The sequence below is a fragment of the Nicotiana tabacum genome, chromosome 6 (genome assembly GCF_000715075.1).
Source record: "Nicotiana tabacum cultivar K326 chromosome 6, ASM71507v2, whole genome shotgun sequence".
Lineage (NCBI taxonomy): Eukaryota > Viridiplantae > Streptophyta > Magnoliopsida > Solanales > Solanaceae > Nicotiana > Nicotiana tabacum.
In genome coordinates, this window is record NC_134085.1 from 64,550,109 (window position 1) to 64,566,050 (window position 15,942).

A 15,942-nucleotide genomic window follows, 5' to 3' on the forward strand; every position below is an offset into this window, starting at 1 on the left:
CAAAAGCTGCTCCGACCCTCTCTCGCTACATAATTAGTAGTGCGGAGTAGGCCGCGATCACTTTTTGGCACAAAAGCAAAGGATCAAAAGATACTACAATAGAAGGACCAACCTTCGACACTTTGGAATCTGGGACTTAGTTCTACGAAAGGTCACCCCCAATACTCGAGACCCTAATGAAGGGAAACTAGGTCCGAATTAGGAAGGACCGTACCGAGTCCTCGGAGTTGTCGGTAAAGGATCTTACAAACTTAGCACAATGGAAGGTGAACAATTGCCAAACAATTGGAACATATCATTACTTAAACGATCCTACCGCTAAGGTATGACTTTATCCTTTTGTCCATTTGCGTTTAAAACTAACTCATTGCAGATTTTTCGATCGAAGCTATCAAAGGCATACGATCTCGAAGGCACCATTTTTACATGAAGGCCTTAGGTTTTAAAGCGTGTGTTGCACTTTTTTCTCTTAGATCAGATTTTGTCCCAAATGGGTTTTACCGGCGAGGTTTTTAACGAGGCAACAACTATGTGCTATCTAAGGAAAACTCAATAGTATCCAAGGCTTCTTTTCAATCAACCTCGAATACTGGGGGACATCACCCTCGGAAGTTATATATTCAAGGAAAATACTTCACGCCTAAGAGGGCCTCGATAGGAAAGCTTTGTAATGGGCCAAACGGTCAGATGAACCGTGTCCATATAGAATATTCGAGTCCCGACGGCAAAACATGTAAGCATGTATCAAATTATTTGAAGAAGCCTTCTATTTATATCAAAAACACTTTGTGTATGAAAGAAATTTACTATTATACGATCTCTACACTTACAATCCTACGAGAAGTGGCTCAAGAGCCAAAACACAATTGCACCCCGAAATACTCGGGGATTATCATCGACAGCCAGCACATTTGAGTCATCGGAAACTCGGACTCATAAGACCTCAAAGAGGCATCCCCTCAAAACAAAGGCGGAGACCAATATACTCGGGGACAAACGTTTCGGACAAGTTCGAAAAGTGAACGGGAAACAAGTCCAAATGACATACCCAAAGGCTACGGTCATCTTAAAGACTACGGTCATATAAAAAGGCTACCGCTAAAATAATGCAGCTCAGAGACGTCTGACTTCCGCCATAAAGGCCTTCAAACACTTTAAAAACCCGGTTAAATTAGGCTGCCCTCGGCAAAAGCAAAATGTAAAGGGCTTTGATAAATTCAGCCCTCGAATAATTTAAAGGCTTCAATAACATCAGCCTTCGAAAAAACCTCAAAAGGTATTTTATGATGTTTACACAAACTAATCACTAATAAGGTTCCAATACATCGAACCTTCAAAAAACCCAAACGGGTACAAAAAAAACACACATGATAAGGCATACAAAAATTTTCACTAAGTCTTTTAGCCGAAAAGAGGGAAAAATTATAGCCACTTTAGAGGCCGAATCAGCCCAACTTAAAGAGCCTAGGGGATATGTATAAGAGCCTAAGGGCCAACTTAAAAAGCCTAAGGGCCAACTTAAAAAGGCTTAAGGGCCAAAACATATAGAGGTCGAGACCCCGTTCTCACTCAACTCAGACTCGAGAATTCCGACATCCCGAGCTCATATCAAATCAATTTAAACTTAGCTCGAGGATTAACAAAACCTTAAGGGGTATTGTATTGACCAATAAAAAAACCTAAGGGTTTATTATATTCTGAGTCCAGTACTCAGACTGATCATTTAAGTTATACAATAAAATTTCTCACAAGTGAAGACAAAACGGAATTCAACACAAATTGGAGATAAAGCAAAAAGGTTCCTTATATTTACAAGAGTTTATTTACAAAGTATATTTACAACTCCCACGAGGGGCCCTTGCACAAAAAAGAAAAAGAGAACCTAATCTATTTTCGGGGTCATATCCCCGGGAGCGCCATCCTCAGGAACTGCACCTTCGGCAGCTTTATCTTTGGGAACCCCCTCTTCTTCGGAGGCATCTTCTTCACCTTCCCCGTTCCCGGAGCCGCTCACAGCATCCTCGTCATCGGAAGAGACAAGAAACCTGGCATCGTTTTCCCCCCACCTTTGCTTTGGCTATCTCTTCAACAAGGTCGAATCTCGGGCGTGGATTTCTTCGAGAGTCTCCCTCCGGGCTTGGCACTTGGCCAAATCATTACTCCGTTTTTACCGGTCGGAGGCCTCCCTCAGCTCCGCTTGAACAGCCTCGGCATCTCTTAAATACATAAAATGGTCTTGTTAGACGTGGCCTTCGTCTTCTCAACTTCAGCCTTGGCCTGTGAAGCTTTGGCCCGGGCTCTAGCAAGCTCCTCCTCTAACTCCTCAATTTTCTTGGCCTGGGCCAGACCCTTCACTTTAAGGCCTCGGAGTTGAGTTTCATCTGAGGTCAGTGGGTTGTAACGGCTTCCTTATCGGCAGCGAGCTGATCCATGTTCTTTTTCCATCTATGGCAGTTAGCCCTAACTTGGTTAACCTCGCCCCGAAGCTACCCAATCATCTCCAACTTTTGCTGCAGCTGAGACATCAAAGTATTAGCCTCCGAAGTAAGGCCAAGAAGGCCATACTCTGTTAAAATTACAGTTACCTACTCATCTAGCTCGGTTTCGTTTTTCCGAGGATTGGCCAATTCAGCCCGAAGGTCCTTAAGCTCTTCCTCCTTTTGTCCACAGAGGAGCCTCAAGGCCTTCTCTTCACCTGAAACTTTTCTGAGCTCGGCCTCACATTGCCTCATCTCAACTCTAAACTTGGCAATGTCCTATACATGAAATGAAGATATATCGGTCAAAGGAAAGGAAAGAAAGAAAAAAATACAACAATGAAAGTTAGTATTTACCCGAGAGAGGAGATATTGAGCCTCTTCGAAGAGGGTGGATGCATCATTAAGGTCGGCGGTGTCATCAACCCCGGTAAAGCAACCTTGAAAGGGGTCTTCTTCAAGTACCTTGTTCGGATCGGGCGTACGCAGAGAGTTAGCATCTTCGATTGCCTCCTCAAAATATGATGGTAGAGAAAGGGAGTGACCCATTGTCACGGCCTCGAGCTCCTCACTCAGGGCGCTCTGATTAGCGCCGACCCTCTCAGGATTTGTCCCTTCCAGCATGTTTGTTGAAGGAGGAGGTACGATTTCAATCTTGGGGGACTCGAGGTTTTTACCCGAGTCTTTCTTCGGAGTTCCTTCACCAAGAGGCAAAGTTTCAGGTTCGGGGGGTTCGGCGGCCTCGACTGGTTTCCTAGTTCGGGGCACCATCGCCGATTCTTTGCCCTCATTCTCCTCGTCCTTCGGGAATTGAATGGCAGAATCCAACTCCACGTGGGCAGGTTTCTTCCTTGAATTCCGAGTAGGGGGCAACTCGTCCTAGGTATCTTCGGGCTTTGAAGCCCTCTTTCTTTTACTATCCTTCCCCGATTTCGGGATGCAGTCTTCTCCCTGAGCGGGGCTGGCCTGATTTCGGAGATGTCTCCGATGCCTACATAAGTAACTATGAATGAGCTGACGCCACCAATACATGAAAAGTATCCGAAACTTGGGAAAAGCACTTATCATGATTCTTGGCCTCCCATTTGCCCCTCGACAAATCATGTCATTTGCGCTCATCATACGAGGAGGTCGCGACCAACTTTCAGACCCAGTCCTCAAGGTCCGAGACAGTGTGAGGTGTCCAAGCAGCAGCTGCAGCTGCAGAAAAGATAAAAATATTATGAGATGTGAAAGCTGAGTATGTATAGACATTGAGAAGAAGGGTCCCACTTAAATTCTATCTCTCTGGGAACGACATTTTGTCTCGGGGAATGACATCTGAAGTCCTCACTCTGATGAAGCGGCTCATCCAGCCTCGATCTTTTTCTTCATCGTTGCTAGAAAAAAAGGCTTTCTTTGTCCTACGTTGCAGCTTAATGAGCCCTCGGAACAGCTGGGCCGGTACAGCTGAATAAGATGGTTGAGGGTGAATTCCAACCCATCGGCATTTCCGAAAAATAGCGCAGCATGGTCACGATGCGCCAAATGAGGGGTGGATCTGACCATGGGTGACCTCGTATGTTTTACAGAAGTCGATCACTACCAGGTTGAGGGGACCTAGTGTGAAAGGATACGTGTAAACACTTAAATATCCCTCCACATGAGTAGTGATGCTCTCCTCGGGGCCCGGGATCTGAACCACGAGCTCATCTTCCCAACCACAGTCTTTCTTCATATATTTGAGGTACTTCTTCGATAACAAACTAATGTATCAAGATGCATGCTCGCATCGGCCTGGGACATCAAGGGGATTTTCAATATTGAAGTCCTTCTTAATCACGCAAGGGCCAGGGATAATTCCTTCAAGAGTCGGCGTCACCACCGGTTTGACCGGCCGGGATGTAGAAGAAGATGACGCTTTATCTTTTTTGGGAACTGATTTGGAAGTTTTAACCATGACTCTAAGCTAAAGAACATGGACAGTGGTGGAACGTGGTGTTTTACAAGAACTTGACGTTTTCCGGTGCTTAAAGGGGCGGTGGAAATAGATGATTATAAGAAGATATGAAGAAGTGAAAGATGAGATGAAAAAGTAAAGTTTTTTATTCAAAGGAATAGCCTAATATTTATAGAAGGAAGACGACGGTTCGGCGGCGCTAGTGGCCGACCAGTACTGGCATACATTTAATGTTTTGGGGAAGCGAACCGACGGGATGTTTCAGTCACTCGAGCGCCTACATCACAGTGATGACATCATAGTTATGGACTCCGAAAATCGAGGTTCAAATCGTTTCTTCTCATCTTATTCTAAGAAATGCAAGGACTATCTATATACGGTCAAAATCATATGCCTCCGATTTATAGGCTCGAGGGTCCATCCTAGGCCCGAGTCCGGGCGAGGTTGAATTCGAGACCGGCGGACCAGACTCGAGCTCGAAGACAGGGTGCAATGCCCGGAGATAGGAGTACGAGGAATACCGGGGCCAAGTATGCTCGACCCCGAAATAGTACCGTTATGGACTTGTAACGGAATGAGCTAGATTCCTGTCACGTACCCAAGATCATGGCGCAAATCCCGGAATAGGATTGCACGATTCCGTACTAGGCGGTTAGACAGTTGAACCAAGAATATTCCTTACTGTAAATATAAATATACCTTATTTAGGGTTCCCCTATTATATAAAGGGGACCCCAATCATTTTGAACATCATCTAATCATTGAGCAAAGAATATACTCTCTACTTTTTTGCCTACTGTTCATTAGAATTGTCCTTATCTCTACTGCTATTACTGTACTTTTCTTACCTAATTGTTCTTATTGTTCTAAACTCACCTCGAGGTCATCAAGCTCGAGGTCACTACTGCTGAGTAACATTGGTTTGATTCACTTATTTATTTCATTTCTACTTCATATTTCTTGATTATTAATTGATGTTAAACTAAATCACATATCTTTAAAATCACTAATCAAATTTAATTGTTACACGTATTTTCGAGGTAAACAATCAACCCACGCTTTATTTTTGTTTTAGACATAACAAGTTTAGTTTTTAGCTCCAACATAGTATCTTCTAAAGTTCACGTAATACTATCTTTTATTATCTTTATAGTCGCATGCCTGTGATATGTTTTTTTAATATCAACTAAGCATTCATGAGTCTTCTGCAACTTCACCATCTTTGATTCATTTATTCTAAAAGCTCTAACAATCCAACCTCTTTTCATTAGCACATTTCACTAAATATCAAGTTTTGCTTGATCTTGTAACTTTAAATTTAAAATGTTACTTGATAGCTATATCTTGAAAATATTTAATCATAATTTTTTTATTTGAATATAAGGAACAAACTCTAATTTTCTCTAACAATGTATCTTATTTCAATATTTGTGTAGGCGATTCTTTTGCTTTTGTCTTTCGATTGCTTCATTTTTGATGAGTATGCAATATTTTAGGAATATCATCGATCACTAGTGGACTGTTAAAATTTGAAGAATAAGTTTATGTTTCAGAAACTAAGATCTGATATCTGAAGTTGCATTGAAGAGATAGAACTACTTAAGGGCTGATTTTTCTGAAGTTGCATTGGAAAGATAAAAGAACTTAAGATTCGATTTCTAAAGGTGCATTGAAGAGATAGAACTACTCAAGATTCGATTTTTTGAAGTTGCATTGGAAAGATAAAAGAACCTCAGATCCAATTCTGAAGTTGCATTGAAAAGATAGAACTACTTAAGATTCGATTTTTTGAAGTTGCATTGGACAGATAAAAGAACTTCATATCCGAGTGGGTAAATTTTATAAACTTTGTGCAATACGGATATAACTTCAATGGCGACCCCAAAAGTAGGTGTTTGTTAAAAATCCACGAGGCGAATTCATGATTTGAGCCCTAAGGATTCAATTTTAATTTACTATTTGTTGCAATTTTAATAAAATTTTATATATAAGTTTATACGCCACGTCAAAACTACTTATTCAAATGAATCTGTATCCGAGTTGCATTTACTTTGGTCTCAAGGATATTTAGCCCCCGTTTGGCCACAAATTTTGCAAATATTTTCCAATTTGTTTTGGTAAACTTGTTTGTTTATAGATTTTATCTATATTGGAAAATTTTCAAATACCAAAACCAGCTCAAGAGCTGTTTTTGGCCCAAAGTATTACCGTTTGGTTTTAAAAAAAAAATCCAAAATTGCCCTAAACTTTTTTATTTTATTAAAAAGTCTACTTTCTGTTATTATAACCCAACTAATTCATATCTACCCCATTTTCTCTCATTAAACTCACATGGCTTTGCCGTTCTATATAAACAGAAGAAAATATTCACCAAAGTTGTTGTGCCAATTTGTGCCAATCCACCACAAAGATAAACTTTGAAGGTAATTTGCTAAAATCTGCTAATGTTTGTATAAAATTTCTTCAGATTTGGTTCACTTGTTTGTATGAATTTTCTTCAGAGTTATTCGGTATTTTTGATAGTTTTTAAAACTTATAGGTATAAATTATATTTCATGTTTTTTCAACAACAAAAAAAGTGAAATATGTTTTGAAAAATTATGTCCAAACAAATTTTCATCTTCAAATCAAACTTCACCCAAACTAAATTTAAAAAAAAAAAATTGAAAATCTATGGCCAAAACACTAGCTTAAGAAAACTTAAAAGCGCATATATCAGTAATATGCCAACCGGCTACAAGAGCGCAGTAGGTTAGCAAAATCCTTTACTTGACATTATGTTTGATCATAGTTGTTGCATTGCATAGAGTAGTAAATTAAAAAACAAAATATCTTAATTTAACACAGAACGTGTTAATTAGCGACCTCGATGTCCTAATTTCAAGGAATCCTAGAAAAAAAACCCTCAAAATTTGAAGATAAGGAAATAAAAAAGAAACACTCAAATCCAAATTTATATTAATGGCTCCTTCAGTCAACGCAGACGGTATAAACTTTGGATGTAAAAGGGAAAGCCCTGCAGTTTTTAATGCGTGAGCCTGAAATGCTACTCCCTCCTCCGATCCAAAATAAGTGATTTTTTGGTTGTTTTCACACATATTAAGAAATTCACCTTTTAACATTAACTAGCAATGATTTTGACCATATTAACATTTACTCTCTCTTCACATAAACACTCCTAACACATACTCCAACATTAATTACTCCAAGGGCAATGTAGGAAAAAAATAATTAATTCATTCTTGAAATCTAGAAAAATCACTTATTTTGGACCACAAGAAAAAAAACCAAAAAATCATTTATTTTGGACCGGAGGGAGTAATATTTTGTGTTACTCCCCCCATCTCATAATATGTGTCGTGGTTAATAAAAATAATTGTCTCAAATTATTTTTTATTTTAGAAGTTCAAGACAAAATTGATTATATTTTTTTCTTTTTTTACCCTTAATAATCAATTGCATTCACATTTAATAAAAATATGAATAATGTCATTGATAGAGACGACACATAAATTGAGAAAACATTTAATAAGAGTAAAGTAGCCAAAAATTATTCTTTCTTAAAGGGCATGCACAAGAGAATCACGACATATATTATGAGACGGAGGGAGTACATCCTAAACACTAAATGCAAAGCTTTTAATTTCAAACTATAAACACCTACGCCCCAAATATAAACTTGGTTTCCCAAAGTTTCAGGAGAATAATTAATGTAATATTCAAGATTTTAACCTTTATCTCACGAATATGGGGCATTTCAAGTAGGGGTGCTAATCGGGCTGATATTAATGCTTAACGATTCGGCTTATCGGTTATCGATCTATAAATATAGTAATTCGCTAGTCAATCAATAAGACATCGGGTGAATTGGTATCGGATTAGCGAAATTATCGAACGGTTTATCGGCTAAATCAAATAAACAATAAAAAAAAGTCGAGAACTAGAGATAAGGAAAAATTTAAGTCCAGAATTATATATACAATATTTCCTCCAATCGATTTGATCTAATGCCAACTATTATATTCCTGATATGTCAACTATTATGTAACTGTATGTTACTGATAACCAAGCAGAAGGAAATGTTTGATCACACATACTCCCACTTGGGAGTCTATCTGACTTTAGCCTTGGTATAAAATACTCTAAGTTCTCAATTATATCTAAAAAAAATAAGATTTATCGCACATCCTAAATAAAAAGGAAGCAGTAGTAAAATATTATAATTTATTAACTTAAAGAAAAGAAAGAATAAAGAAAAAGAAATTGCAAAACTCAAGAGTGCTAGACATAAGCTAGAAGAAAATGATGATAGGTTATGAAGAGGAAGAAAAAGGTAAAAGTGTAAATATAAAAAATTTTAACGGATGAATGGTTTATTCTATAAGGAAATTGAGTCATCCACCTCCAAACTATTAAGCCGCTAATAAGTGACCATAATAAGTGACTTTGGCACGCTCATTAAGAAAATACTAAATTCTATACAAAAATACCTAGTATGACTTAACTATTCTTAATTAAATATTTAATGTGAGTAAGAAAATTTTTTAGAGATATGTACATAAAGATAATTTTGTAAAAACAAATTTAATTTTTTCTTGATTATATAAATGGACACTTATTTTCGACCTAAATAAAAAGGCAAATTGGTCATTGTGGAGCGGAGGGAGTGTAAATTTTCAATCCGTTCACCAATCATTATCCCGAAAACTCAATACCAATAAGCCATTTTTGAACCCTATTTTGAAGAATTGTTTTTCTACTTGTTCTGTAGTTTGTGCATGTTTATTTTTTCTTTTCTATTTGGTAAGGAGTTAGCCTTATTTTGAGGGTTTAAATAAATAAAAAAGATTAAATAAATCTTGACATATTTTGTTTATTATTCTAGGAAACTGAATAAAATAGAACACTCGAGAGATTGTTACGAAGCTCTTTTACAGTCTCAACTTTTACACGCCAAGCTCTTTCCTTTGTATTAGCAAAGAATATATTATTAAAATTCTAAACTCTAAAGCAGCTGTAACTAGTGCCTGCATATGCGCAAGACAGTACAAAAATCAGGTCATTTGAACTAAAACCTTAGTAGAGAGTGCAATCATGCTGTGTGTATCACTTGCATACTCCCATTATACACCAAAAAGCCAAAAGATAAAGGCATCTATATTTCAGTTCATGTATATTGCTATTTTGCGCTAAAAGGGAAAAAAAATGCTTCTTTTCTTTCCACAAGAATCACCAAATGCAGGTCCTTAACTGTCTTAGGCAAAGTCCACCTCATATTAAAGATGAGGAAAACACAGTCATATCCGTGAGGCCAAAACACAAAGAAAGGAGAGGTGAAAACATCTTCTGCGCTCTCACATCTGATGTATATAAGGACTCTAAATCAATGTAAAGTGAGAACTACTTCATGTGTGAGTACCCTCCTACAGAAACATGCTAACTTATAAAAGAGGTTTGCTTTTCCAGTTTTTCTTCCATGGCTTGAGACTAGCCATCCTTGCTTATGGCCAGAGTTCACATGTAGTTTTCCTTTTCTCAGCCGTGTCCAGGTTAGTGAGAGTTTAGCATTAAGTAGAGTTCAAAAGCTTCCCAGATAATGTCACCACGCATTATTACTTCTCCTGAAGGTTACTTCTCAAACATGTCACCATCTGTAGTTAGTCTATGCAAAGTGAATAAACTTTTACTTGCAAAGTTTATGGAATAAATAACGCCACAGCAAACATTTCAGCATGTTAATACTACATACAATTCATCTCCATGGAAACAAACTGTTAAGACAACACATAAGATCAGAATTCATTACACCCATAAAGGAACAGTATCATAAAGGGAGCCAAAAAGATTAAGAACATGGGTTTCAGTAGCACAAACAATTAAGATGGAGAGTCATAATAACTCACTCATCAATACTACTGAATCGCATGGTTTTGAAGCATAAGAATAGCATTACGCTTCACCAGGCATATCACAAATGTGATTGTTTGAATAATGGTGCTTTGCCCTAATGATTAGATTGGTTTACGTTCTAAAGCTAGATAGTAATGAGCATATATAATTTAACACAACAGTTAGATTCCACGAAGTAACCATTGATTATCTCAATAGTCAATATATTTTTCAACTACACCATACAGATTTCTCGGTCATCAAAAAGAAAAAATTATGCTAGTAAATAAAGTACAACTAGAAATGCATGAAAGTTGAAAAACTCAAAAGAATGATTTAACTCTTATAATGCGAGCATGGAGAATCAAAGATTCAAAGTTGCCTATTTTTATTTGATTATTCATCCGTTTATCAATTTAGAACAGTAGACGCTATACTACTTGCAAGAAGACAGCGACAATATGAACAAGGATTTGACTTATATATCCTTACACAGAATTAGAGGAATAAGCCTACAATAGGACTGTCTTTACCTTTTGCTTTCCAGAGGTAATAACAGTGTAGCACAGGGAGGCGAACAGAATCTTCAGGTGAACCTCCAATTTTTTGGGGAGGTGCAACTTCTACTTCTTCAATTAACCATGGGTTCCTGGCTCCCGTGCAACCACAGCTGCAGCATGTAATTATGTTCACCCAAGATTTACCCAACCTAGTAAATGAAAGTGGAAAACAATGAAACCAAGTGTCAATGTAATAGCCCGTTTGGCCAAGCTGCAAAAATCAGCTTATTTTGAGAAGTGCTTTTTTTCAAAAGTGCTTTTCTCAAAAGTACTTTTGGTGAGAAGCAGTTTGTGTTTGGCTAATTAGTTTGAAAAGCACTTCTGAGCAGCAATTAATGTTTGGCCAAGCTTTAAAAAACTGCTTCTAAGTGTATTTTTCTCAAAAGTGCTTCTCAAAAAAGTGCTTCTGGAGATAAGCTACTTTTTTCTGTTTCTCTAAAACTGCTTCTGCTTCTCCACAAAAGCATTTTTTTCCTTCCAAAAGCTTGGCCAAACACCTCAATTTTTGGCCAAAAGTGCTTTTGGCCCAAAAAAGAGCACTTTTGGCCAAACAGGCTATAAAACTGATTCAGAAAAAGAAAGTCAAACCCATTTGCTCAAATTCATTTTCCCAAACCCAAGCATGCAAATAACATAGATTCCTACCATGTAGAATGGCAATGACCAACTCCCTCTGTTCAAAAAAGAGGTAGATGATTTGGTCAATGATAATTGTCCGCAGATATCTTATATCGATTCATCCACCTTCTGAGAATGAAAATTAAAGAAAAGACATTAAAGAGTTAAATAATTCTTTTAATAAGTTACATCAAAGAATTATAAAAACTATACCTCTCTTTTCATAAGTTATAAACCGCAGAATTTATGAATCAAGGTTGCCAAAAAACAATGAGGAAAATCGAGATACGAGAGAAGTATTCCATGCAGAAATTACAAATGACCAGTCAAAATAGACCAATTTCTTACACATGAGCATAGGCAATCATGATCAGTATAATTTAAGCAAATACAGAAAAATGAGAATAGAGATTAAAGACAATACATATAATAATAAGGCAACCCCCCCCCTCCCCAAAGCCCCCCCAAAAAAAAGAGAAAAGAAGAGGCAGAATGTGATAAATTTTATGAAAGAGTGAGACAAAGAATTCACCTTTGCAAGAAATGACCTGACCAGCAGTATTGCTAGGCATGAGACACTCCTCTTTCCTCTGTATTTCTATGTGATTGATTGGATTTATTGGCTTTAGATGATCATCGATGCATGTAAACTGCAGACACCCGGTGAGTAAGAGAGTGGAAAGTGGAAACCACAGAGCCATGAAGGTGAAGGAAAATACTTTAGAAACACAGACTGCACAATATAGATGCTAAACTGAAAATAACCACAGAAAAAAAAAACAGGGAGCTGAAGCAGTGGATAAAGAGAAAATCAAACCTTGGGAGGTGTAACATAGGTGACATTGGTGGAGGCTGACGAGAGGAGAGGCAACGTCAACAGCAACTGCAACGGAAGTTGAAGGTGACAGCAAACTGGAAGGCTGAGAGGATCTAAGTTGCAAGCTGAGAAAACTGAAAATTTTCTTTGAGAGTTTTTGGGTTAAAACCGTAAAATGCACACTCCTGCCCTTTCTTCCATAGACAAACCAGCTAGAGAGATGCATTCAACCTTGGCATGGGACAGAAGAATTAGATTAAGAATTGCTAGCTTTTTGTATGTCACTACAATAGAAAACTGAGTATTTGGTCCTAAGATCTCGAGATATAGATTTCCTGCCCGTCTTCTGGAGCTGCTTTACAATTTCAATGAAAACTCCAAAGTCCGGCTTGAGACCCTTGTCAATCATTTCATTAAGAATGTTTTGAGCAGTCATAAGATCTCCTTTCTTCTGATGAAGCCTCACCAGCAAGCTGTATAGTACATTGACACAGTGGTTATATTTGGCGCTCATGTCAATCACATACTTATATGCTTTCTCACGCTCTCCCGCCTCAAGCAAAACCTTAAGATAGGCAGCATGAGTAGTAGAACGAGGTTCCACATTCTCATTTACCATCAACTTCAAAAATTCGGAGGCAATGTCAACCCGACCACGGCTAGATGAATGATATACTAGAGTTTCATAAGTTATTGCATCTAGATTGAGACCCTTATTTCTCATTTCTTCGAGCACAATAGACACATCTTCCATCTTATCATTCTTACACAATGTGCCAAGCAGGTAGTTATATGAATTGGTGTTAGGAGAACAACCAAATTCAAACATCTCGTTGATAATAGCGCGTGCTTCTTCAATGTGGCCTGCCTTACACCTCTTACGGATCAAAATATTGTAGTGAGAAGCTGTTCTTTCAGTGATCTCTATTACAAATGTTGCCATATCGAATAAGTCCAAGCAACAGAACATCTCGATTAATCCATAAACACCAGAACCACGACAGGATCCTCCAATCTCATTTATCATATCAACCACTTTCCTTGTAGAATTCATCAATGAATCCTTACTCGATCCACATAAAGTTAAGAACCCAAAAGCCTTATCAGTTAAACAAATTTCTTCTGCCTTAAACTCTACCAACAAAGAGAGCATTGTTTTATAGTCATCTAACAATCCACAATTACATATAATCAGACTATTGACATAAGCACTGCGATAAAATTCAGGATACGAGTCTCGAAGCCAATTAAAGAACTTTAATCCAGATATTCTTTGTTCATTCACACGCTCAAAAATCTCAATGATGAGCTTGAATGATAGTTTTGGAGCCACCAAACTTAACCTGTGCGTCAAGTCTTCCCCACCACCCTTGAGAATCTCAATTGTTTCCAAAGTTTTTTCTGAATACACACTTACCGAAGGCTTACTAAGTCCACTCTTTTTGATTGTCAATTCATCAGTACAAGAACCTGCCACGTTCTCAAACTTTTCATTATCATGAAAAACATAGTCGAGTCGGAAGGTTGTACACAAACACCTCTAATGAGGGATCCATAACGATGGCCTAAATAAATGAAAAACAACAAGAAGCTAAGCACCTTGATCTCGAATACTGCATACATATGTGCACTGATATCAAAGATTCTTTCCTACAAATTGGGTATTAATTAACTTGGCAACTTGGAAAATATCCATATGGGATATTATAAAAGAAGGTTTTTTGCATAAAGGCTGGATCCCGTTTAGAAGGAGATCCAGATGGAAAAAGAAAACCCTTAGGTGGTTCTAAGTGAAACAGCACTCTTCTACTACTAAACTGAATTGGAAGCGTCTGAAGAAGGGATAATGAGAATTGAATGTGACTGGAGAATACACCTTGAACGAAAGAGGTTACGAGAAGAGTTTAGACTTTTAGCTATTGAGAGGCTGAGGCAGAAAAGTTTGGGACTTGAGTAATCTCAGGAGCATTAAGGATTCAAGGTTAGAACTTTTTACTCAAAAATCTTTCTTTTATTCCTTCATCCTACTGCTGCTAGGAGAAGCTTGAGTAGCCACAGTGGAGATAAACACGGGGGTAGTCACACAAAAACTGCAGAACATATTATTTTCACTTAGACAATAAGGTTTGAGCCAATAGCATTTACACTCTTTGAAATTTAGCCCTCTTTGCAGCTACAATTTGATTTCACATGTACTGTTGTTTCGACTATGAAAGGCCCAGATCATGCAGAATGATTCTTTTTTTTAAGCTAATGGTTTAGAAGATCATGCCGAATGATGTCGAGTTTAACTTACCCATAAATATGCATTCTCAAACTCTTTAACTTGGGGACAAGAAATCTTCTTGGTTAAGCTAAACAGAATACATAATAATAGCATGTTCCAAACGTAATAGGCCAGCAGCCTACCTTGGTAACACTTTCCAGCCTTGTCTTCTTTTATCAAAAACACTTTTAAGCATTCAAAATAACCAGACAGCAAATTTGCAGCTACAGATAACAGTGTTTTTTATTTCCCCACTATCTTTACACTCCAAACTTATTTTCAGAAAGCATGACAATGTAGTTCTACTAATACGCTATTCAATTTGATTAATACAATTTATCTTATCAAAAAAAACTAATACGCTATTCAATAGATAAGAGTATAAGACCTTAAGCAAATTAAACATAAGCCCTACAAACAACACATAAAGCCTGCATTTTTACAGTGTTTAGAGATGAAATCTAGAGTTCTCACCGAAAAAGTTTGTACCTTTAAGTTGTTTAGACCAAAACCCACCATCAAAAACCCGTCTTTCTGTTCCCTCAACACTTGCTGAATATTCATTGAACGCTGATTCATCAGTTTCAGAAGAGAGCTTCCAAGTATATAAAGGGTCTGAATCTTTGCCATTGTTGTTACCTGTGGAGAAGAAAAAGGAGTTGTTGGGAAAGAAATTACGCTTGGGAATGGAAAATGAGGATTTAGGGTTTAAGAAGTGGGTTTTGGAGGAAACTAGGGTTAGCAATAGGGGGTGTGAAGATTTTGAGATGAAGCGATAGAGCATTGCAGACTACAGAGGAAAGAGAAAGAGGTAAAGTGGAAGCTCTCCCCTTTTTTGCCAGGTCACGAAAAGATCACTTGTTGCAAAGATTTTAGGAACACAAGTTATAGTTCAAGAAATGAAGGATTGTGGTGATTTCTATGTCCATGGCTCAAATTACACATCGAAGTGACTAATAATTTTTCTATTTATATTTTTTGCTTTATATTGTCAAATTGGTATTGACAAAAATTTAAGATCAATTTTTATATTACTAGTTTTGACCCACCCTTATATTTTGCCCACGTTGTCCTAAACATTCATCCCATGATACATGATATCCGTTGTTTATTGAACTTTTCAGATTCAGACCATCGAGTGGTGGATTTTTGAGATATATACCTATCCTAAACTATAGTCTTCAGCTCTAAGAAAGGGAAATTTTTCGGCACAAAACATATGTTTTACATCCTGGTGGAGATCAATATAGGTGAACTACCAACAGGGGGCGGACCCATATAGGGTATGTTTACCCTAAAAATTTGGATAACAATTAAATTTATAATGTGGTTTTAAGGACACGTAATTTCATCTCATATCAATTGATAAATACGAA

General features: G+C 37.5%; 1 protein-coding gene across 7 annotated transcripts; it reads right to left on the reverse strand.

The window, feature by feature from the left end:
- Positions 1-9,462: 9,462 nt before the first annotated feature.
- On the reverse strand, positions 9,463-15,509 carry LOC107796685 (uncharacterized). 7 transcript variants are annotated; one of them, XM_075254804.1, is made up of 6 exons: positions 15,056-15,509; positions 12,301-13,770; positions 12,016-12,133; positions 11,511-11,609; positions 10,839-11,014; positions 9,463-10,078 (listed from the first exon to the last, which is right to left on the reverse strand). In XM_075254804.1, exons 1-2 carry the CDS (start codon positions 15,348-15,350, stop codon positions 12,557-12,559), a joined length of 1,509 nt encoding a protein of 502 aa, XP_075110905.1. In that variant the 5' UTR covers positions 15,351-15,509; the 3' UTR covers positions 9,463-10,078; positions 10,839-11,014; positions 11,511-11,609; positions 12,016-12,133; positions 12,301-12,556. The 7 variants fall into 7 exon arrangements, with proteins under 7 accessions (XP_075110905.1, XP_016474968.1, XP_075110903.1 ...); XM_016619482.2 differs by having other exon boundaries at positions 11,511-11,612; XM_075254802.1 differs by having other exon boundaries at positions 9,463-10,037; positions 11,511-11,612; positions 15,056-15,492.
- Positions 15,510-15,942: the final 433 nt, after the last annotated feature.